This window comes from Conger conger, chromosome 1, assembly GCF_963514075.1.
Source record: "Conger conger chromosome 1, fConCon1.1, whole genome shotgun sequence".
Taxonomy (NCBI): domain Eukaryota; kingdom Metazoa; phylum Chordata; class Actinopteri; order Anguilliformes; family Congridae; genus Conger; species Conger conger.
Genome location: NC_083760.1, coordinates 76,283,216 through 76,307,073, shown reverse-complemented (window position 1 = coordinate 76,307,073; position 23,858 = coordinate 76,283,216). Strand labels below are relative to the sequence as shown.

The 23,858-nt window shown below is 42.6% G+C and overlaps 3 protein-coding genes and 1 pseudogene across 6 annotated transcripts; all 4 read left to right on the top strand.

The window, feature by feature from the left end:
* Positions 1–787: 787 nt before the first annotated feature.
* On the top strand, positions 788–3,322 carry LOC133132966 (uncharacterized; annotated as a pseudogene).
* A 4,817-nt stretch (positions 3,323–8,139) lies between these two features.
* Positions 8,140–10,239, top strand: LOC133142311 (protein S100-A11-like). Of its 3 annotated transcripts, none has more exons than XM_061263482.1 (3): positions 8,140–8,268; positions 8,732–8,872; positions 9,502–10,239. In XM_061263482.1, the coding sequence occupies exons 2-3, from the start codon at positions 8,744–8,746 to the stop codon at positions 9,634–9,636; spliced, it is 264 nt and encodes an 87-aa protein (XP_061119466.1). In that variant the 5' UTR covers positions 8,140–8,268; positions 8,732–8,743; the 3' UTR covers positions 9,637–10,239. The 3 variants fall into 3 exon arrangements, with proteins under 3 accessions (XP_061119466.1, XP_061119457.1, XP_061119449.1); XM_061263473.1 differs by having other exon boundaries at positions 8,242–8,268; positions 8,623–8,872; XM_061263465.1 differs by lacking the exon at positions 8,140–8,268 and having other exon boundaries at positions 8,299–8,872.
* Positions 10,240–10,870: 631 nt separating this feature from the next.
* On the top strand, positions 10,871–19,811 carry si:ch211-105c13.3 (uncharacterized protein LOC325758 homolog). Its single transcript, XM_061234730.1, has 3 exons — positions 10,871–10,988; positions 16,556–16,692; positions 17,703–19,811. The coding sequence occupies exons 2-3, from the start codon at positions 16,573–16,575 to the stop codon at positions 18,201–18,203; spliced, it is 621 nt and encodes a 206-aa protein (XP_061090714.1). The 5' UTR covers positions 10,871–10,988; positions 16,556–16,572; the 3' UTR covers positions 18,204–19,811.
* Positions 19,812–20,075: 264 nt separating this feature from the next.
* s100t (S100 calcium binding protein T) lies at positions 20,076–22,007 on the top strand. Of its 2 annotated transcripts, XM_061234752.1 has the most exons (3): positions 20,076–20,105; positions 21,051–21,225; positions 21,661–22,007. In XM_061234752.1, exons 2-3 carry the CDS (start codon positions 21,052–21,054, stop codon positions 21,823–21,825), a joined length of 339 nt encoding a protein of 112 aa, XP_061090736.1. In that variant the 5' UTR covers positions 20,076–20,105; position 21,051; the 3' UTR covers positions 21,826–22,007. The 2 variants fall into 2 exon arrangements, with proteins under 2 accessions (XP_061090736.1, XP_061090727.1); XM_061234743.1 differs by lacking the exon at positions 20,076–20,105 and having other exon boundaries at positions 20,928–21,225.
* The last annotated feature ends 1,851 nt before the right edge of the window (positions 22,008–23,858 follow it).

Sequence of the window (23,858 nt, the reverse complement as noted above, 5' to 3'; positions counted from 1 at the left end):
CTGTGAGACCACAGGAAAGCTATTTGTGAAGTGGAGCTCTGGTTTCCCTAGCCCTACTCCTGGAGGCAGTATTATGCCTACGGGGCGGTGGTGACATCATTATGTTTTCCGGTAGTCCGTCCGTCCCTCCATTGTCCTTTTGTCCGTCCCATTCTTGTGAACGACAAACTTTCATGTGGACTCAAGAATGAACTGATTCAATTTTCAAGGTCACTGTGACCTCATGCCTGTCTCATTTTCATGGGAATTTCATTATGTCTGGCGTAAAGGTCCACTCAAGAATGAACTGATTAGAATTGAACTGATGCAAATCAATAAATTCTTACAATGATGTTTAAACGTGCAAGTTCATGAAAAGAATGTAATGGTCAAATATATTTCTTGTTCTTATCATTCCACTCCTCTGCCTTTAACTAAATATTCAGGTTGTAATGATGTACATGTATAGTTTTTGAGTTTGAAGTATGGTGGAGGGTATAAGATGCCTTATTTATAGCTTCTGTATTTATTGGCCACATGCCTCACTGTTACTGCAGTCAGAACTGAGAAAGCTGTGCATCAAGAGTGGCCCAATAGAGGAACAATTTCAAAATAAACTTAACTCACCAAAGCAAGATACCAAACATCTGAAGTACTGCAGCTGAATTCACTGTGAGCAACATTATTTTGGTACTCCGTCAGGGGGACGGTTTTCAAAAAAAGGTTGAGGATGTCGAGACTTGTGTCTTTTTGTGACTTTCACTCCAGCATATGGGATGGTGGTCAGGGTGGAGCTGAGGCACTGATTATGCACCACTGTGTTGCCTTTGGGGAGGACCTATATGGAGACATCGGGAGCACAATGCACTGCTCTCAAATTGCTGGGCTGAGCCCTTATGCTGAATGCAATACTGTGGCTGATTTCAAGTCTGAACTGCGGGAAGTTTCGCCCTCGGTGCGGTCTCTATGCCTCGTCCGCAGTGCCACGACCCTCCCCTTCCACTCCTCACAGTTTCAGAGTCTGGAGGTGTTGAGTATAGAGGGGAAATGAGAAAATATACAATCTGGGGCATTTTTAGGATTGGTACATTTGGGGCGTTTGCACTTGGCTGTTTTCTGACAGGGACTGTGGAGATGTTATTTTGGATTCAGGAGTATTCTGAGGTTTGCGCAGCTTGGTGGAACTAGAAATGAATGGCTTGCATTTTTCCAAAGTTTCCAAATCCGTGTTTTCCCCTCTGTCAAAGCTGCATCTCAAAAGTGACTGTGCTGATGACATTGGTGATGTTTTTTGTTGTCTGCCACTGGGACTATCACATCTGGAAACTTTGAATTTGCATCGTAACAACGTTGCTGAAATCCGAAATGTGTGCAGGATCAGGAAGTTGGCCCGCCCAGTTTTGTCTAGATTTAAGACTTTGGATCTCAGTGCCAACCCCATTAAAATCATTGTACCAGAACCTCTGAATTTATTTCGGAACCTGACCAGCCTTGGACTGTGGTTCATAGGACCATGGCTTGGCAGCGTTTGGGAATCTGGAATAGGAAGGGTGAGGGAGGTTTTACGAGATGTTGACCAAAATAACAACCTACTGCTTAACTTTTGAGATGCATGCGACCTTGTCTTGAAATTAGAAATAGAGTCCTTATTCATGAAGTGTCGTATTATAGATGATTTATCTGCAGAAACGATCCAGACAATGTGGGGATTGGTTGAAAGAGTTAGACATGGGGTTAGGTGAAGTCAAAAGTCTGGATTTGGGGTTCCTGGTGAGTACCGGTGGGATAAAGGAATTCTGGAATTCTGGAAACGACCAGAATAAAGCAAAAAAAAAAAAAAAAAAAGCCTCCTTCTGTACTGCCGGTAAAGGCAAACTTTGGAAAATCACAAGCTTTCCCCCAAAATTGCCTCACTGCTCTAGAAGAGAATCAGTTTGTTTGTATGCCTCCCATAGAGCGGCTCGATTGAAAGCCTGGCATGTGGAGCTTTCCATGGCCTAGAGAAGCTGAAGACCCTCAGCCCGGCGGGAAACCGAATCAAACAGCGGGTGAAATCTCACTTTCTTACAAGCTCAAGTCTTGTAGCTTTAGAGATGTTGCTATTACATGGCAAGATGGAACATATTGAGCAGGGTGTGTTCAGTAAAAAGGAGGGTTTGCAAGAGCTGACTCTTGGAAAGTTGCAGTATAACTATTGATTGTTTTATTGTTTTATGCCCTTTTATGGATTCCCATAAAAATTACGTCACCTGGGGATTGATGCTGGCATTGGGAGAACCCTGCATGTGGGGAATATACCTTGATGTGGTGCACCCATTGACCTGGAGTTGGTTGGCAATAAACTGGCATTAGTTGAGTGAGAGCCCTTTGTTCCAGGATGTACGTGAATTGAAAGTCAGTCAGTTTACGTGTGGCAAAGTCTGTACAATACCATATTTATAAATACTAGAATCCTTCGACTGTATTGCTGATCCAGAAATGGATGTAAAAAATGTAATGTATACAGAGATCAAACATTTCCACAAACTAAAGCACTTGAAGCTCATCGATCTCATCTTCAACGATCGCACTGACCCAAGCTTGGCCTTCCAAAATCTTAGAAACCTGATGCTGCCTAACTGCCGCCACAGCTACCTGACTAAAACAGCTGCTCTTCCACGAAATGGCCCCTCCGCCTTCAGCGGCTGTACAGGGACAACTTCCTGTCCACCGCGGAACGGCTGTGCCAGACTCAACCGTGCTGGTCCTCCAGTTCCTCGCCTCTGCCCTGGGCTAGCGATTCGCCCACTGGCCATTCCTGGTTCTGTTCTTCAGAGTTGGCAGCTGGGTGGAAAGAAGCTGGGGAAGAAGAGACAGAAGAAGGGGGAGTGGAAGAGGAGATGTCTGATGCGTTTGGGTCCCTACAGCAGTAAGGGATGAGGCCTGGGCTGAGGCCGAGTTGGACTAAACATGCTTATTATTCCTGTTTTAGTTGCTTCCATGTGTCCATGGAAACTATATGAAAACATTTTGGCAGCCTCTCCTGTGACACAACAATAATCTCTAATCCAATTAATTTTTTTATCTTTTTACTTCAGATAGTTAAGATCGTTTTATCGAAAGAAAAAGAAAACGTATTCGGTTATACTGGCTGCCAGTTACTGAGCCGCAGGTGGGAAAGGACGTCGTTGACAACATCACTAATAGCGTGTACAGCAGCTGGTGCGCGATGTGCCTGCTGATCCGCTATCTCTTGGAAATGCGGGTGGCCACGTATCGCCAGCTGGCTGAAGACGCACATCGCCTAATACTCGTCTTCCTCGAGCGTATCTCCTCCTTTGCGCTCTCGCCATACCACCGGTAAATTTCTTCTTTTTTCAACAAAGCTTTGAACCTGTAAAACTTATTTTTACAGGTTCAGGATATGTATTTTGTGTGATATCACTGACGATGTATGCCAACATAAAGTAACATAATGTTTTTTTAGTTACTGGCTAAATGTTGTTTTTAACAGGAAAGCAATTGCTTCCTGACACATTCTGGAAGTTCAATTCATATTTTCTTCCTGTAGGGGGCAGTGTCACTGTATTTTTATTATTCACAAGCAGGATAATTTGATCTACTGCTTTTTTAGTACAACAATTAATATATCAGTCCACTTCAGGTCTGTTATTTAATATCTATTAATAACAACTGAAAACATATCCAAGTATTATATACTGTAAGTATGTCAGTCAGTGCCAAAATACAAAAATGTCACTTTCCAAATAATGTCATGATTTAACCTAACAGACTATTAATGATTTTCCCATTAATTTTTTATGAAGAACTATATATTTGTTATGATATTTTATTTTATAAAATACAGTCTGGGTATAAAGGCCATATATAAAATCTACGTTTTGGAATGAACCGTTGAACAAAATGCATTTCTTCCCCCGCTCCCTGTAACTGGTGTGGACAACTGATTCAAATAAGGAATCTCTCACATGCGGCACAATTTATGAAGGCATTGGGAAACGCGCCCTTGATGACATCAGCACATGTAAGTGATGTAATAATGGTCACAGGCTAGGGCTGTGCATCTGCCTTCAGGGAAAGGTGGGGGTGGGTGAACGGGTTGTGCTCTAAAGTATCCAACGCAAAAAAACAATATACTGGTCTTCATGGTACTGTAGAATCCCACGAGAATGAGTTACTGCCCTTTCACCAAAGGGTTAAAACAGCAAACATCATCTACTGTAGCACTAAAGTCTAGAGTACACATGTTGTTTCAGTTTTTGGTCCACGAGACTGAATTATCTCAAAGCTTTTCACAGCAACTATGGAAAGATATGTGGCAATACACCATTCTTTGTGATAATACAAATAAAATCCACATCCACACTCATATAATGAATTGCTTTTATTTAAATAACAGATGCAGTGTAAGTAGGCTTATAAGTAGTAGGTTCAATTAAAAGGTTTTCAATATATATGATGTACTGTAGTAGTTGCTTGATCATGAAGCAGAACTAATTGTTTTTTTAATTGTTTATTGGGCTGTTGTTAGTCAAAAGCATACTAAACAATACAGAGGAGAGTGTTAGTTTGGTTTAGTGTATTGAGGAAAGATGTAATAAGAGGTGAAATTGGGCGTACCTTTATTTGGTCATTGAAGAAGTAACAAGGGCAAGAGCATAATCAAAGGCTGGGTCTGAAATCGCATACTTGGCATACTACCCATACTACGTTTCAATGAAAATCAGCCTGAAGTTTAGTATGAGCAGTATGCGGTTTCGGACGCAGCCACAGCCTACGTTTCCATGCGTCGTAAATCCTTTTCACAACAATGTGATTCAGCAACAAATGAAGAGACATGTTGTGAAGAGCAATGATGAGAAATATTTAAAGTCAAATACGAGGCTTAAATCAATTTTCCCCGCATGAGACGAACTCCAGCACCGAATGCGCCAAATGACAATCTTATGGGGAAGTGACTGTCAGGCCTAAGAAGGCCGCTTTGTTGTCCTGTCAGAGGGCCTGGGATTCTGACAGGCCAGTCACTTCAGCAATAGGAGGGAGGTGACGAGCGGCTGGAACTGAATCCCCTTCGTGGTGACTATACATTAACGCAGGGCTTGCCTCATCAACCTGCTCTGTGTGATCCCCGCGCTACTATTATGCAAACTGGAGTTTTTACATGTTGCAATTTTCAATTCAAATTGATTTCAGGTTTGGTGAAAATCTAGTATCCAAATTAGGCATTGGGTTTAACTTCAGGTATGCGAGCAGGTTAATATGTCAGCTAAGTCTTACAAATGCATGGCAGTGAGACCTGTCTGCTCTACTGCGTCTGCTTGTTTTAGGGGATCCAAAGGTTGATAAAGAAAAACAATGTGGCAGCTCTTAAGTGCCAATGGTTGCCGAGTAATATATTCAGTGAGGGTTTTTTTTTCTCTCTTATTTAAGTTAAAATCCAAGTCTTTGTTTACAGTAGCAGTATTTACCATAGAATACTATGTACTGTAATGGTGCATATGTGTGGACTGGCTGAAAGCAATTACACATTTCTGCAATTACTCAAGATTGGCCTCAAGAGCTAGACTGTTTCTGTCGTGTTTTTCAAACAAAATGTTGAATGCGGAAACATCATAGAGAATACAGAATTATTTGAACCGAAGACCTTTGTTTTGGGATGTGGATCTTTTTTCATTATCTTTTATCTGAATTATGCTTTCTTTTAAATAAATATTCGAATAAAGCTTCTTGAGGCTGTATTATTTAGTATGCTTGTGAGTAGAATTTCATACTGTATTGTATATTTTGTACAAACTTCATGGGAAAATGTTGAATGTAATATTTTGTAAGCGTGTGTGAATCATTTCCCCACCTCCCAGCCAATGTGTGTTGCTGTTTTGTGGAGCTGTGTGTTGCAGTGGTGATACATTCATGTGTATGCTGTACTTACTCTGTGTCGGAGCCAGTTATGATGCATTGGGGAGAGTGAATTGTTGCCCAGTGCACATAAATACAGTGCAGCACACAGAACAGACAGCAGTAACTAATCATTACCCAGGAGTGGTGCACAGCATAGTTATTGAGCTGGTACAGGTTGAACCTCCCAGGTACAATAGTACTTAACAATAAGACATAAAAGTCAATAGTCACAACACAACTGTTATATGTGGGAGCCATTGACTTTTTCCGCATTTATGCAAGCAACTCCGATTCACCCTTATAAAATGGGTGATAAGACAGGAATGTATTTTACATGTGTCTAATGAAGGGAGGGGGGGCGTTCATTTTTTGGGAGGGGAAGCAGAGGCGGAATAAAGACCATGTTGAGTCTGGGGTGGGACGTGCTTGGCTGGGTGTTCCCAAAGCCTTTAAATGTGCTTGGAAAAATGTGATGTTGCTTTCGTGACCAAGACTGACCAAGAAGAGACATAATGTGAGGCAGAATAAGAGTGACTAGAGCCTTTATGCAGTGAATTCCAACTGTCCGAGAGATTTAGATTACGGTCTCCTTAGATGTCTCCTATGTTTAAAGTATTCTCATATGTATGCCGGTCAATATGTTATAAACGTACACATACAGTATATTATAGTACATATACAGTAGCCCCACACATGGAGTATTAATAATAATGGTATCTTTATTTTAAGCTTCACACTCATCAGTCTTGAGGAACAGAAGAACTGAATAATACAATTATTTTTAATGGGAATATGCCTGCTTGGATCTCTGGTTACATCTGTGCTGATTCTGTTCTTACAGACAAGTATAACCTGATTCCAATTCCCTGACTAAGTAGCTATATTTATATATGTGTATCCCAGGACTGTAATTAGGGTGAGTGGAGCACAGGTTGTCCAGTCATCAGTATTTCAGGGCATTCATCTTGTGTTCCCTGACTAGGGAGGTTAATAGATAGAGTTTGTATGGCATGGGTGTGAGCTAAAGAAAATTCTACTTTTCTCAGTGAATGATGAAGTTTTGAGGTTTGATAAATATGGTGGCTCATGATGATGTTCCTGAAAATTCAAGCCTAGCCACCTGCTAGTTACTGTGTGTGTGTGTGTGTGTGTGTGTGTGTATGTGTGTGTGTGTGTGTGTGTGTGTGTGTGAATTATACTCCACCATCTATTTTTTGGTAGTTGCTGCCTGCTTGCTTACGATGCATTTGTTTAGGTATATGGTGAGAAAGCATACCCCATGAGGGGTGGGTGTGTGTGTGTGTGAGAGAGAGAGTGTGTGTGTGTGTGTGAGAGAGAGAGAGAGTGTGTGTGTGTGTGTGTGTGTGTGTGTGTGTGTGTGTGCGCATACATTTGTGAGACAATGACAGGGATTTCTTCAAACACAGCCTATTGGAATTTACACAATAATGGGTAAAGCATATTTCTATGTGTTTCATGTTGTATTTGGGGGGAATCTCACCATTCCTAGTGTAAATTAGTGTTTGAGTATGAGTGTGAATCTGCGGGGGGAACATGCGTTTTTGCACTGATTAAGAGTCCTCTGTGTGCTTGCTTTAGGTCTATTAGAAGTGTCAATGTGTTAGGTAGGAGTGTGTGTGGTGTGTGTGTATGGAACACTTTTTGAATTATAAAAACCCAATTACAATGTAGAAAATTCAGTAGGGAAAGAAGAGAGCAAAGGGGTGGTTTAGGGGGGGGGGGTGTTCCTGTAACTTAGCACGTCCATTAGGTGTCCTCTGTGTACTTGCTGTAGGTTTAATTTTAATTACAGTTTGACTAGGGGGTACAGTGCAATGGAAGATTTCAATGAAAAGATGTTAACCATTGACTTCATCCTCTCAATGGACAAAGAGATAAACCTACGCACTCGCCCCTTCCTGCTATGCACTCATAACACGTTTAAGCAATCAAAAAGCTTATTAACAAGGAACAGTATGAAATAAACTATTACTATTATTAAGTTGAATCTACCATCGACAGTTCACTCATATTTTGTAAAGACGGTTTATGTTTGGGGATCGATTTGTTTGAGAGGTAGATACTTGTGTACATAGGTGTGTTTCCATCTGTGCCAACATGTATAAGTATAAGTTTTTCCATTGTGGGAAAATACAGATGTGTTCTTGCATGTGTAACATGCAACTTGCTTTATTGTCTCCCGTCATGGAAATTTCAAAACAGAACAGATCAGAAAACAAGAACAGGTCAAGGAAAGAGGGAATGAGGGTGAATGATCAATTTTCCGCTGACATCAGTCATTCCGGTGGAGAGGAGGAGAGTATAAGAAGAGAAAGAGGGAGTGAGGGAGAGAGATAGAGCAGCTGCTCCAGAGACAGGTGTGTTCCTCAGGTGAGGTGGCTTCCTCTTTCTCTCTATGTCTGTATGCTGGTCTGTTCATTTTCCCTCGTCTTTCCTGTAAACCTTTCTCTAAACTTGTCTTTTCTTCCGTGGGTGCTTTCTGCTCCTTCTGTTTGTCTTCCACCTTCAATAAACAAAGTTTTTCTCATTCATTCCCAAATCCTTTCACTCTTCCTCTTTCTTCAGTTTCTGAATGTCCTCCAACCTTCCAGCATTTTGACACCAGACATGGTCCAGGTCTTGAAAGCTGTTTATTAGCATGGTGTTGTATATACTGTTGCAGACTCTTCCTCACAGATTGCATTCTACTGGGAATGCTTATTTCATTACTTCTGTCTTCCTCAGATACCATCAAACCGAGTCTCCTCCAGTCTCTCTCTTTCTCTCTCTTTCTGTCTCACACACCTCTCTCTCTCTCTCGCTCTCTCTTCCTCTCTTTCTGTCTCCATCTCAGTATCTCTGCGCAATGGAACCTGCCATCAGCACACTGGTCTCCCAGTTCAAGACCTTTGCAGGGAAGGATGGATCCTCTGACACGCTGAGCAAAGAGGAGTTCCGCAGCTTGGTGGCATCCCAGCTCCCCAACTTTGTCCAGGTAAAGTAGCCTCATCCTCATCCCTGCAGACAGCCATCCCTGGGTCTCCTGCCCTTCATGGGTCTTTTCTGAACATATTTCAACTAACTTCATTCAATTAACTTAATAATCTCTGCTACTGAGGCTATTGATGTAAATAGTACAGTGCACTGGAGCACACCCAAGAACAATGATTGCATATCCAAACTATTCTATTATAATACGATAGAATATAGTCTTGGCGTGGAGAAAGTATCCATTATGAGTACAATAATAATTACCAGGATATACCAGGTATGAGTCTCAAACCAAATTAAATAAAACCCACAATATTTAACCATGGTAAACACAGTGTTTGGAGGAAAGGCAGTAAGTCTTTGAAAAAATCACTGCAGGTTGTTCCCAGGAAGAGAAGCACAGGAGCATGATGTCAGTGTAATTTAGTCTTACCGCGACAGGAGCGTTACGCAAACTCAGCTAACTGCTGATTCGTTTAAATCCCCGGAGATGGAGGAACTGGATATAATGGAGATGCAGTATCGCCTTTGACCACAAGGAGGTGGCATCTCACAGAAGTCTTGTGCACCATGGCTGAAAACTGTAAGATTAATTAACCCCCCCCACCCCCCCTTCTTACTGGTTTTGGGCAGAACTCCAGTGACCCAGCAGTGATCGACCAGCTCATGGGCTCAGTGGATGAAAACAATGACGGCGAGCTGACCTTCCTGGAGTTCTGGCAACTGATTGGCAGTCTGGCTAACAAGCAGGGAGGCTTCAGCCAATAGGAGAACAAGTGTACGAGCCAGATTTCCATGCCCTGATGGAAAGATCAAGTATTTTTGGCCCAAAGGTCAACTACAATGAAAATGTTTCTGTTTTTTTCTGTTCTGTACATGAGTATAATTGATTTATTTATTGACAAGGTTTTGCCCTGAAAAATCCTGGCTCTTCCATGAATCACCCACTCATTCTCTGCACTACTCTGCTCTGCTACCATTAGCTTCTCACTGCACCATTCTAAGCACTCTTGTCTTTCTCTCCCTGTTTAGCCAGATTAATTGTGTTACAAAACTGTACTTCTGCAATATCCTCACCAACTACACTAAAACTAACCCTATATTTCCTGACAATGCATAAACACACAAACTACATTTCTGGACTTCATACCAGGTGGAAGTGAAGAGACTCCAATAATGGAACAGTAGACAGCAACTAAATTGGGTTTGTGGATTAGAGAACGGACATATCAGTACTAGATGTTTGTATAATATCTAGATGTGTTCTGGTTTTTTCATGCAGTCTCTCATTTCTTATTTTCCTTCTCTGTACATTGTGAACCTGTAATCTACCCAGGGCCGCAGTCTTAATTAAATACAACTTGTTGAAAACTAAGGTGTGGCTGAAACATAACTGTGTCTGTAGCCTGACTCATTTCTGCACCAGTCCATTACAAATGCACGGCACACACATGGACGCACATATTCTCACACACAGGCAAATTCAAATTCATATTCAAATTCAATGTCATTTGAATTAAAGAAAGATCATGTTACAGCAGCTACAAAACTACTGGCCTAACCAAGTGAGACCATAAAACACCATTCAATGTTAGCCTATATGAATTATAAATAGATATCCCGTAGGGAGGACGGGTTAAGGGTTAGCCTGTCCTAAGGCCTGTAATGACTGGAGCCGTTACTCCCTTCCTCCTGCTATTCCTGCTCTGTTATGTCTCCTGAAGCTCAAACTGGTAATGGTGAAATGGTGTGAAGCAACTTTCACAGCGATTCACAGCAGGCCTACGCAGGCTAAATACAACACTTAAAGACAAATCAAACAGGTAGCCTGCCACCATAAGTTCAAGTGATAATGCTGTATACCTGTATACCAGTGTTGGTTTTTCTTTTTTCTTCTTTTTGCTCCCTCTTTTTTTAATTTTCCCAAGTACACGCCCTGTAATGTGTCCAAAAACAGTTGGGAAAAAACTGAATCGCGGAAGAGATTCCTCATGTTAATCTTGTTAGACAAGTTTGTTAACTGACAGAGGGGGGTAAAAGTAGGGCAGAGGAAAGGTAGCATATGAATACCAGAACCAAACAGGGCAGTGGTCTACTCCAATTCTGGTCATAATTTAGCGGTAAGTTATTTGTCTATAAATTACGAAAAATTATTTGACATGCAGAATTCATGAAGGGGAGTTGATTAATCCATATCACAGCTGTTGATGTGCACCCTTATATAAGTCATGTTTAAAAATCTAGTTTGAATGATATGGAATTATGACAATGATGGCCTATTGACAAATATTTTGCCTAGCTATTGACCAACCTTGGATAACAGATTTTGTATTTCATTGATTTAATTGGGCACCCCACAAATTGGCTACAGTATGTGTTTATAGCTATATAGCCTACTACTGTTTTTCTTCTGCACTGCAACCATGGTAGCCTGAAATCTGTTGTAGAAATACTGGAGGAAATATCAGGGTGCATCAAATAGTGACACTGTATCACTTGTCGATGAGTCTAATTAAAGCGTCCAATAAAAGTATGTGAGAAACGCACGGATGGTGGATCCCTTAGGACAAATCTGTGGTGTAGTACACTTTCACTCCACCTGTCTGTAGTAGCCTAAATTTAAACCACGGTTTAAAAATACTTAAAAGTCTATCAATTGAATACAATAAGATTCGTAGTTCATAAACGATATAGGCCTAATTAAAACATCGTTCCAAGAAATACTGAAGTGTCCTGAAAATGGTTGTATAACTTAAAATTCTTAAAATAAAGTTGATGTAGGTCAACTTGAATTGAGCATTATCTGTTCATTAACATTGTACAACATAAAATAACTTTCCTTGAACTGACAATTGCCGTCGTTATATTAATCAATATTTAAGCGCATTTACAGCAGAAGCCTCTACTGCGTTCATCAACAACTTGTTACAGCAGTGCCTGTTACTCTCGCACAGTGCATATTAAGTTTTGCATGGGCTTATCTTTCGTTGCATCTTCTGTCAAAACCGAAACAGTTGAAAAATGTGCCTCAGTTGTAGTTAATTTCTTCCGTTCGGCAGTTAATATTTCATGGCACACCACGGTCCGTAGCTGCTGTCATTACTTAGCTAGAACACATATCACGTTCTCCTTGTTGGTAACCCAACTCTTAATCTCTTTTACACTTCAGGGGGAAACCAGAAACCCCTCGTTTATTTATTTACCTATTTTCTGGGTTGTCCTTGGTTTTACTACAAATCATTGGGATTAGTTGTTGTCCGCTAAACGATGGGCGTGGACGCGCAAGGAAGGCATCGGCTCCTTCCCTCCAGGCATATACGTAGATGGCCGGCCCCTTGCTTTCCTAAGGTCGGCTGTCAGTAGCAGCAGCCAAGTTACAGCCGTAGTTTTAATAATGAATGTGTTGATAAGCCTCGAATGACAACCACAATGTGTACTTAAAGCTAGGGTAAAGAAATGGTTTGTTCCGGCAGCTGGTGACAGATAGCCTACATGCACGGCTGTTGTAGAATCGATTCACGCCTGGGATTTAACGAATTTGTTTATTCATGGGCGTGAATGAATATTGCTCGTTGAACTATACGTGGGCTAGTTGATCAAGGTGGTCTGAACATGCGGCCCACTGGAACCCAGGGAGATGCGCAAAGTTTGCGGTTCACTGAATTTTGACTTTGGGGGGCGAATTAATAAAGCCGTTCTGGCGGCTTGTTTTGATGTTCCAGCTGTAAAATAAAATAGCCTTTCTTAGAGATTGCGAATTCCCTATGTAGTGTTCCCCGTGTATTTATATTACATTTGGTCAAACTTTTAGAATGCCCTCCAAGCAATTTTTTGGCAGGTGCATCAGGTGTGAAATGTTTAATCCAGGCCTGGGAGAAAACCGAATAGCTAAACATTAATAGCTAAATGCATTGTCCTATAAACAAAGTATAGAAATATATCATAGATCAGCTCATACTATAATCCAAGCACTAGAACTGCTCATTGCCATAGATTGTTGTGTAGTATAGTAAATTCTGGGTTTCTAAATGTAGCAATGTCTGGAGTAAAACGTAAAGAGCATTTTATGATCAAAGTTGAAATTGCTCAGACAGTTTGTTCACCTAGAAAATCATTTGAATGTGTAATTGCAATTGGTCAACATTTAATTTAAGGTTTTGTGAAAATTGCTTTTAGTTTGCTAGTTGTGGACAATGTACAATAATGAACCGACAACCTGAAGTGACTTCATGTTCAGCTTGAGCATAACCCAGAATGATAACAGCACATGATACAGTATTCAAAGCAATATTCATGAGTTTTTTTCCCCTCTGTGACTCCTGGTTGTTTTAATCACAAACAATAACCTGATAAAAACCCCTAAACAACCAATGGAGACGATATTGACCGCATTGCATGGAGTGCAGCAGGCTGTGTAAATAGTGTGGGCGCGCCTCAACATTTGCTTATAGCGTGCCTCAGTGTAATGACATGCTATGGAAGCGAACATGGTAACATGGAGACTCATAGGAGCGGGCCAGAGTGCTCTCGCTCTCACAGTAATTAGGTTAATAGCTGTAGCGCCTAATTGGCTACTGCCCGGAGGCGTATTGTGAGCGCGGGAGGGAGCAGGGCATAGCGTGTGTGCCCAGGTGTGACACATTTACATTAGATAGGAAATCTTGGGTTACTCCTTGTTCGGCCAAGGCTATCTCCCCTGTCCTCCTCCTATCATCCATCTCCGTTCCTAATCATTTTCACTTACTGTACACTCCCTGCACCCCATACTGTACCATGCTCCTGCTCCATTGCCTGCTGTATTTCTGTTTTCTGTTTCGTTTATCCTGCTCCCAGAGCCTTGTCCCTCTTTTCCCTGTTCGTTTTCAAACCCTCCCTACATTTACGGTCAGTGAGTGGGCCTTTTCATCTGACCAGATGGCCATGTGTGAGTATGTGTGCGTGCATGTGTATATGTGTGTGTGTGTGTGTGTGTGTGCATGTGCCTGTCTGTGTGTGTGTGTTCCTGTGTGTGTGTATTTGCCTGTCTGTGTGTGTATCCCTGTGTGTGTGTGCATGTGCCTGTCTGTGTGTGTGTGTTCCTGTGTGCGTGTATTTGCCTGTCTGTGTGTGTATCCCTGTGTGTGTGCATGTGCCTGTCTGTGTGTGTGTGCATGTGCCTGTCTGTGTGTGTGTGTTCCTGTGTGTGTGTATTTGCCTGTCTGTGTGTGTATCCCTGTGTGTGTGTGCATGTGCCTGTCTGTGTGTGTGTGTTCCTGTGTGCGTGTATTTGCCTGTCTGTGTGTGTATCCCTGTGTGTGTGCATGTGCCTGTCTGTGTGTGTGTTCCTGTGTGTGTGTGCATGTGCCTGTCTGTGTGTGTGTGTTCCTGTGTGTGTGTATTTGCCTGTCTGTGTGTGTATCCCTGTGTGTGTGTGCATGTGCCTGTCTGTGTGTGTGTTCCTGTGTCTGTGTGTGTGTGTGTTCCTGTGTCTGTGTGTGTGTGTGTTTCTATGTCTGTGTGTGTGTGTGTTCCTGTGTGTGTGTGTGTCTGTGTTCCTGTGTCTGTTCCTGTGTCTGTGTGTGTGTGTGTGTGTGTGTTCCTGTGTGTGTGTGTGTGTGTGTGTGCATGTGCCTGTCTGTGTGTGTGTGTTCCTGTGTGTGTGTGTGTGTGTGTGTGTGTGCATGTGCCTGTCTGTGTGTGTGCGTGTGTGTGTGTGTGTGTGTTCCTGTGTGTGTGTGTGTGTGTGTGTTCCTGTGTCTGTGTGTGTGTGTTCCTGTGTGTGTGTGTTCCTATGTCTGTGTGTGTGTGTGTTCCTGTGTGTGTGCGCGTGTGTGTGTGTGTGTTCCTGTGTGTGTGTGTGTGTTCCTATGTCTGTGTGTGTGTGTGCGTGTTCCTGTGTGTGTGTGTGTGTGTGCATGTGCCTGTCTGTGTGTGTGTGTGTGTGTTCCTGTGTGTGTGTGTGTGTGTGTGCATGTGCCTGTCTGTGTGTGTATGTGTGTGTGTGTTCCTGTCTGTGTGTGTGTGTGTGTGTGTGTCCTTTGTGTGGTCTGTATGTACAGTGCAGTCCATATGTATTTGGACAGTTGGTACAATTTATGTTCTTTTGGCTCTGTAGTCCAGTCTCCTTTAATCCATATTGGATGATGTGTGTAGGAATCACATCCATTTTCATACCTAGTTTTATCAATTTTTTTTCTGAATAGTCAGGTGTATTGAATCACTTCCTTAGTGCAGGTGCTGTATAAGAAAGCTTTCAATATCTAGTCTTGATTCTAGGCTTTTGATTGTCTTTGGCTGTCATTGGTGTTTGTCAACATAAGGACCAGAGTTGTGCCAATGACAGTCTAGGAAGCCATTATGAGGCTGAGATATCAAACAGACAGAGACATAAAACAACAGGCTTATCAAAGCAAACTGTTTGGAACATCATTAAGAAGAAAGACAGCACTGCCAGTAACCCCAAAGAGCCTGGAATGCCAAGGAAGACCTCTACAATTGATGACCTAATAAATATCACCACAATGAAGAAAAAAACCCCACACCTGTCCAACAGATCAGAAACACTTCAGGAGCCTTCACAAACAGATTTACAGAGGCTACACTGCAAGACACAAAACTCTCGTAGTGACAACAACAGGATAGTAAGGTCACAGTACGCTAAGAATGACCTAAAAGAGCCTGTAGAGTTATGGAAAAAGTTCTTGTGGACAGATGAGACCAAGATTGACTGATCAGAGGATGGAAAGAGCAAAGTGTGGAGGTTAAAAGGAACTGCCCAAGAATAAAAGCACCCCCCCTCATCTGTGAAACATGATGGTGGGGGTGTTAAAGTGTGGGCATGTATGACTGCCACAGGTGCTGTTTCATTTGTAAAACGATAAGTTACATTATCAATGAAGGCAGATCTGTTGATAACAGCAGCAGAAGGAATAGGGTAGGATGTCTACCGAAGCATCTTATCAGCTGAAGTTAAATCAAATGCCTCCAAACTCATTGGACAGTGGGATTTCATCCCACAGCAAGGAAATAATCCGCCAAACAGACACCCTCTTTCTTCTTAATGATGTTCTAAACAGTTTTTTTTGGAAAGCCTATTGTTGAGCTGATGTCTCTGACTTTTTTTCTTACAGTATCCAGTCCAATGTGGTGGACTACCGAGCCAAAAGCACAGAAATTGTACCAACCGGCCAAATAGATACAGGCTGCACTGTATATGTCCGTGTTTGACATATATAGCAAAAATAACAGACAGGTAGTAGGCAATCCCTCCCGTAACTTGAACCTTTGGCCTTCTAGTGTGTTCAGCAGATCAGATGTCCGTCAAAGATCAGAGGTTCCATTGTGTGACTCCAGTTCAGCCTCTCCTCTCATTTGCTTAGTATTCTGACATCACCTATCTGTTCATATTGCATTTTCCAGAAACAGCTGTCTGAATGATCAGTTATATATATATATATATATATATATATATATATATATATATATATATATATTAGCTCTCTCTCTCTCTCTTTCTCTATATATATATATTTATATTCAGTATATGCACACATTTTTTCCCTTTTGACAGATCAGATGATTTTTTTGTGTTGTGCATGGTTACAGTTCTTATCATATTTGCTTGCGTTTGTCCATATACGTTTATACCTCTGCTTTTAACTTTTTTTGTCCCTCCTTCAATTGCCCTCTTTCTCCCCCACGGGTGAAGGAACAGGGAGCGGGAACATGGAGGCAATGATTCGGGCGATAGTGAAGGCCTTCGTAAAGGCATCCAGGGGAAGTGAGGACATGCCGGAAAAGAACTACCAGAAGCTGGTGACAGATCAGCTGAAAAACCTGATGGCGGTGAGGCATTTTATTCTGCCACAGTCCAGACATTCCAGATATTCCTCAGTCACACACTATGTGTTCATGCTGTATATTTCTCGTAATATTACTGAACCTATGCTGGAACCCGGTCCCAATACTCTACTTTACAAATATTGTACTGACATTGTACATTTGTTCACTACCAAATTCAAACCCCTTTCCCTTTACGTTACGTGTTATGCTCACTGCAATCAAGGGCTCTCACAACTGAAAATAAACCCTGATAATGCAAAGGCCAAAATGCTTCCCTGATTAAGAGATATACAGTGAAATCGTTTGAGAGGCACCTCTTACCCACTGTGAAATATGCTGGTGGGTCAGTGATGTTTTTTAGCTGTTTTAATTCTAGAGGTCCATGGGCACTGGTTAAGATCAGTCGTATTATGGATTTCACCAAGTATCAGGCAATTTTCACTGACAATCTGCTTGCCACTGCCATAAGACTGAGACTGGGCCATAGGTGGATTTTCCTATGTTCTTCAATGGCCAACTCAGTTGCCGGACCTTATTCCAATCGAAAACATGTGGGCAGAACTGGAGATGGCAGGTGATAAGTGCCAACCCAAGAATGAGAAGGAACTGCATAGTGGAATGATCCAAAATGCCTCCAAATGTGTCCCTTAACATTGTCAAGCAATATAGAAAAATACTTATTTTTGTGCACTGCCAGTCAGGGGTACCAATAATTTTGGAGCCCACTGTAGCTATGTATGGAGATTAGAGATGAATAATATCAGTGTTTGAGTATGATGCTATTATTTTGTTTGAACACTCTCAACCCCTTGAAATTAGTCATTGGTGCAGTGGCCTTCATGGAAGTGAACACATAACAGGCATAGTAGTATGTGGAAGTGAACACATAACAGGCGTAGTAGTATGGAAATGATAGTGAAGTTTCCATTGTTCATTTCTATTGAAACTAGACCTGAGTCACAATGTAGGTATTCTGCCTGCCGCAATTACGTGTCCGTGCTTGTGTTGTCCAGGAAACAGACAGCGCCGATGCGGTGAAGGAGGTCCGCGAAGATATGGGAGAAACGCAGGAAGGCAAAGTCAGCTTCACGGAGTTCATGAACCTGCTGGGATACCTGGCCACAAAGCTGAGCGACAAGCATCAGGCCGGCAAAGCAACTGCACCGGAGCCAGTGGCAGATCCAGTGGCAGTGGCAGATCCAGTGGCCGTGGCAGATCCAGTGCCAGTGGTAGATCCAGTGGCAGTGGCAGATCCAGTGCCAGTGGTAGAGCCAGTGGCAGTGGCAGATCCGAAGCCGGACGCAAAACCGAAGGCAGAGGAAAAACCAGAGCCAGTAGCGGAGCCGAAGGCGGAGGGAGAGGGGAAGCCGGACGCAGAACCAGAGCCGGATGCAGAACCAGAGCCGGAAACCGGGCCAGAGGCCGAAGCAGAACCAGAGGCGGCAGAACCAGAGGCAGAGGCAGAGGCAGAGCCAGAGGCAGAGGCAGAGGATGCAGCAGCAGGGGAGGCATAATTGGAAGCCCCGTAGAGTCTCTGTCCAGCACATACTCACACACTACACACAAACATTACTCCTGCACAGAAATATCCATAGGACTACTGACTATCCTGTATTATCCTACCGTAAACAAATCTAATCCTGCTGTAAGATTGAGCTTACAGCGGGGGAAGTTTTTCAAGGCCTCACTGCTATACTGCTCTTGCATTGCACACTACCGTAGATGCTGTACTCCTTACACACAACTGGAACACGAACACACCGATACATTGACAGTGTACATTTTCAATAGAATGTAGTGCTATAAGCTGTACATACAACGTGCAGTCAAACGTTCAACATCATTTTCACCCTATTATACTAACATAGCGTGCTAGGCTAAAGCATATTTCTCTATTTACTGCCCAACGGCAATGTGCCACTGCACAGAAAATAGTAACATTAGTGTGCTTGAGGGAGGGGTTTTTTTTGTGGGAGTGGGGAGGAGGGGAGGGGGCCAGGTTTATGGAGACCTTTCAATTAGCAAAGGATTAAGATTGACTGAGAATATCAGGTGTGTGACATCCCAGCCACACAATGGCCCAAAGTCAATAATTAAGACCCTTGAGGGAACCCACACCATCAGGCCCTGCAGCTATGGGGCAACCCTGATGTAATGTCCATCTCAAACATACCTCTTTGATCTTTTTACTGTTGCCAGAAAGATTACAGGGCACTCTCTCACTGTAACATTGATGGGCTCGATTACGGACACACTCCGCAATATCGTGTCCTCTTCATCCAGTGCCACGATTTAACATTAGTACGATGTATGTCATCATTGTTCCCAGACATCGTTGCCTATGCCCCATTGCCCCCATTACCATAAACCTGTTTGTATTTTCAACTGGACAACTGTGACAAACGCTGTCTTGTTTGGCCCCACTATGATTGGGTAGATTGTATGTGTGATCTACTGTACCCAATTGTGGTTTGGTTGTGTATATGTGTGATCTACTGTACCCAATTGTGGTTTAGTTGTTTATATGTGTGGCCTGATGTGCCCCACTGTGTTCACTATTGATTTTTGATCCTCCTCTATGCCTGTATGGTTAGACCACTGACTGTCTGCTATACAATACAGACCAACACACTAGCCCTCACCCACTGACTGCCTGTTATACAGCACGGAACAATACACTAACCCTTACCCACTGACTGCTTGTTATACATTACAGACCAATACACTAACCCTCACCCACTGACTGCTTGTTATACATTACAGACCAATACACTAACCCTCACCCACTGACTGCTTTTTATACATTACAGACCAATACACTAACCCTCACCCACTGACTGCTTGTTATACATTACAGACCAATACACTAACCCTCACCCACTGACTGCTTGTTATACATTACAGACCAATACACTAATCCTCACCCACTGACTGCTTGTTATACATTACAGACCAATACACTAATCCTTGCCCACTTGCTTCTGCCACGGTGACTTAGCCACGCCAGCACAGCTACTCTGTCCATGTTATGCTTTAGGTCCATGAGCTCTTTCGATGATAATACCACACTGTGTATTCCTGCCTGCATGTATTACGCCAAGTAATAAAAGACACTAAAGACACGCGCTTGAGGGTCTCTTCATTGTGAGCCATGTAACAGCTATACCACCTGTGTTGTGTTTGGGGACGGCATTAGGAGATTGCGTAAACAGGGGGGGGGGGGCTGAGGGGGGTTGGGGGGAGATGGGAGGGGAAAGCAACAGGTGGAAGAAGGAATGGAGAGGGAGGAGGAGGAGATAGGTGTGAAGTGGGTGGAGGGACGAGGGTATTTAAGACGTGGTCCAGCACTGTCTTCTCACCAGTCTTCTTTCTCGGATTCTGAACAAGTGCAAGCTCATCACTCCATCATCATCCAGGTGAGGAAGAGAGCGGGAGATAAGGGCGCCTTCTCCTTTTCAAACCTGGGAGGAATAGTTGTCTTACAGGGGAAGATGTGTTTATCTCTAAGAATGTTTTTCTCTTATCACTGCACTTGTGGCATCTTTGTATACTCATAGATGCTGCAACATATGCTGCCTCTCTTTCTCTCTATATATCTTTCGCACACTCTCTCTCTCACTCTGTGGTTTATGTGCATGTCGAGGTTATTAGGAAGAGGATTATAATATGTTTCTGAAAGAGGGCTCTGTATTCAACAGTATACCCATCGCTGTATCTGGTTTTCCTCTGGTCTTATTTTGGGTCTGAGGTTGACTGCGGGGTTGACTGTGGACCTGTGGCTTGTGCATACTAATGAATGCCTGGACTGGGCTTATCTTTCCCCTGCCATGTTGCATGTTTCTTTCTTAGCCCTCCGCTTTCCACCTTCATCCATCATTTCTATCGATTTTTATGTGGGGGCGAGGGGACAGAACTGCGTTTGAGAGCAGGTTCTGCTGTGACTTAATCATCATCAGAGCAAAACATAAACATAGACTCTCTGCAAATCTTGTGTGTGTCACTTGCTTGTATGCGCATTTGTGCATGTACCGTGTGCAGGCATGGGCATGTGTGCCTATGTGTGTGTGTGTGTGTGTGTGCTTGTTTCTGTCTGCTGTATTTACAGCTGCCTACTAACATTCGTATCATTTGACAGACATCTGGTTCATCAGTAGTTCAGTGTGTCTGTGTTCACTGTTATCAGTCCAGCCAGATTCTGCTCTGTATTATTGTACCTCCATCTCTCTTTAATTTGGATGGATGCAGAAATTTGGGAGCCTGAATCCAAGCTTCCTTCCACCCATCTCCTCTGGATGTGTCTCATCCCTCTCTTTCTCTCTCCCCCTCTCCCTCCCTCTCTCTCTCTCTCCTCCCCTCCCCAGAATGTCAGGCCCACTCATCGGAAACTCCTCTGGCAGTGAGTCCAACTTGGAGAACGCCATGCAGCTCATGATCCAGACCTTCCACAAGTATTCTGGGAACGAGGGGGACAAGTACACCCTGAGCAGGGGAGAGCTCAAGGACATGCTGACCCAGGAGCTGGGGAACTACCTGGGGGTGAGGAGAGAGGCTCACACATACAGACACACATACACACATACAGACGCACATACACACATGTGGACAGGCATGAAATCACACTTTTGACACCTAACACACATGCAAAATTCAGTGATAGCAGCCCAACACACACGTGTTTGGGAACAAAAGGGTAGACACCGTAACAGTCATGCGGTGATCCATTTTGGTGGACTTGCTTCTCATCTCATCTCTTTGTGCATCACCTGACTGCTAAAGCTTAACAGACAACAGAGTAAAGCCAGAGGATCCCAGATAAAGAGTATGGGATAACGATCCAAGAGCTAGACTTAGAACCAATCTGAAGTCCAGGCCGGCATTAACTTACATTCACATTTCATTGTGTGTGGCACACAACTACACACAAGGAAACAGCAAAGCCATTCTTAACCCTCCTTAACTTCCGGCCTGCAGAATCCCCAGGATAAGGACGCAGTAGACAAGGTGATGGGAGACCTGGATGCCAACAACGATGGGGAGGTGGACTTCACCGAGTTCGTCATCCTTGTGGGAGCCCTGACCGTTGCCTGCAACGACTTCTTCCTGGAGTACAACCAGAAGATCGAGAAGAAGCAGTAAGCCCAGGTCACAGCCCTGAAAAACGACACCTGAAACAATGGAGGAAGAGGAGGGGAGAAGGTGAAGGAGAAGGCTCGAGGAAACCTCCTCATACTTATTAACTGCACTCACCCATGCACCTGCTCAGCACCAGTACCCACATAGCCCGTGCACTGTGAAAGAGAAGTGTGAACCTGATACAAGCAATAACGTTCATTGTTCAATATGTGAATATGTTTGACTGTTCCTTTTCATTCATTTTGTAACCTTTCTGTTTCTTGATTATCACAGTTTCCTCCTCATAAGAATAAAACCATGACATTTAACCAACTGTGACCTCAGTCACTTTATTTTGACATTTTTATTTTGTGTTCATTTCTACCACCTTGCCTTTTTTAACCTGGCAGGGCACTTTTAGGGCACATTTTCATGTGTGTTTTCCAAAAGTTATCAAGGTTATTCCTTCACATTTACTGCTTCAGTATTTGCTTGTTGGTTTTTAAGTGAATTTACAGCAGCATTTCCACTAGATGGCAATATTTGTTTAAATGTGAGTGTACTGGCCTATGGAAGTCCACTGCAAACTTTTACTCAGGAAAATATCTCAGAATTTCATTAGCTATAGTGACCAGCTACACTGGTACAACCTTAGCAATCTCTAGCGACAACGCCTTGTAACTATCACTACAAAATGTTGCCGATTAACGCTGGGGGAAGATAGTTATGAAATCGATGGATCATGGTAATCATGGTAACCATTGTCCTGCCCCTAGTCAACCAACAAATGTTTCATTTTCAAAGCAGCCACAGTACTGTGCAAAAGCCTTAGGCACCTGTATAACATTCTGTACAGATAAGATTATTTCAAAAATAATTCAATGAAAGGTCCTAAATAAACGTACTGTACATTTTACATTACATTACACTACATTTGGAAAAATAGTTAAAAACTGAATCAAATCAATATTTTTTGTGACCACCCTTCGGGGTTAAAACTGCATCTTCTCTGAGATAGCCAACGCTTTCCTGCAGTTCTATAAGAGAATCAGCAGGGAGGTTGTTCCAAACATGTTGGAGAACTTGCCACAGTTCTTCTGTAGACTTTGGTTGGCTCCATGCTTCTGATCTCAGACAGCCTTGATCAAGTTTTTATGTAAAAAGTAGTAAATTGCTTACAGTAATATGTTACCTTTTAAAATTAATTCAAAAATGTCTCTGTATAATCTTTTGGAAAATGAATATTTGGAAATCTCAAATGTGTTTTTTTATACTAACAAAAAATAAACATATATATACAATGAAGTTGAGGGTACCTAAGACTTCTGCACAGTACTGTACATCTGTCCTCAGGTTTGAGGAGAAATGCAGGCCTGAAGCATGACTGAAGCATAATATATCTTTTTTAGGCCATTAGTAAACAAAAACAAAAACAAACTAAATTTGTGTAAATGTACTGTTTATGACCCTTTTATTTCTTCTTTGTTGATTAGAATTATGTTGTGGTGGGACCATATGAGAGCTGTGCATCAACAAATGCCCCCTGAAAAATCAGTGCGCTGAAGCAATCTTGTGAGGAGTGAGTAATGTACAAGACAAATAAACAGATACAGAAACTGAAGCAGTGCAGGACTTGTATGTAATATGCTGTACTGTAAACTGAATCTACCTTGAGGACAATAATAACCCTGAGAAGAATGTAGGGCTATGTCACTGAAGTCTCTTTTTGCTTCATTATAACCGTTGCCATATATATACTTTAACCGCTGTCCTAACTGCTTAAATCTGCCAGTTTACTTATGTAAATGTGTGAATCCCAGTCTGTCGGAATGTATATTTGTCACTGTGTCATAATCTGTCATAATCTGAACATGCATTTCCAGCACAGCTCAGGCTCCACTAGACACACTCTTCATAGGGTATCGCCTACTGGTCACCACTGTTGTGCCTTTTTTAATGCTCTTCATCATTTTAATAATGCCATACACACAGAGTATGTGTGTGAGTGGGTGTGGGTCTTTGGCAGTAGCTTTAGAAAACATTAGAAACATTACAGT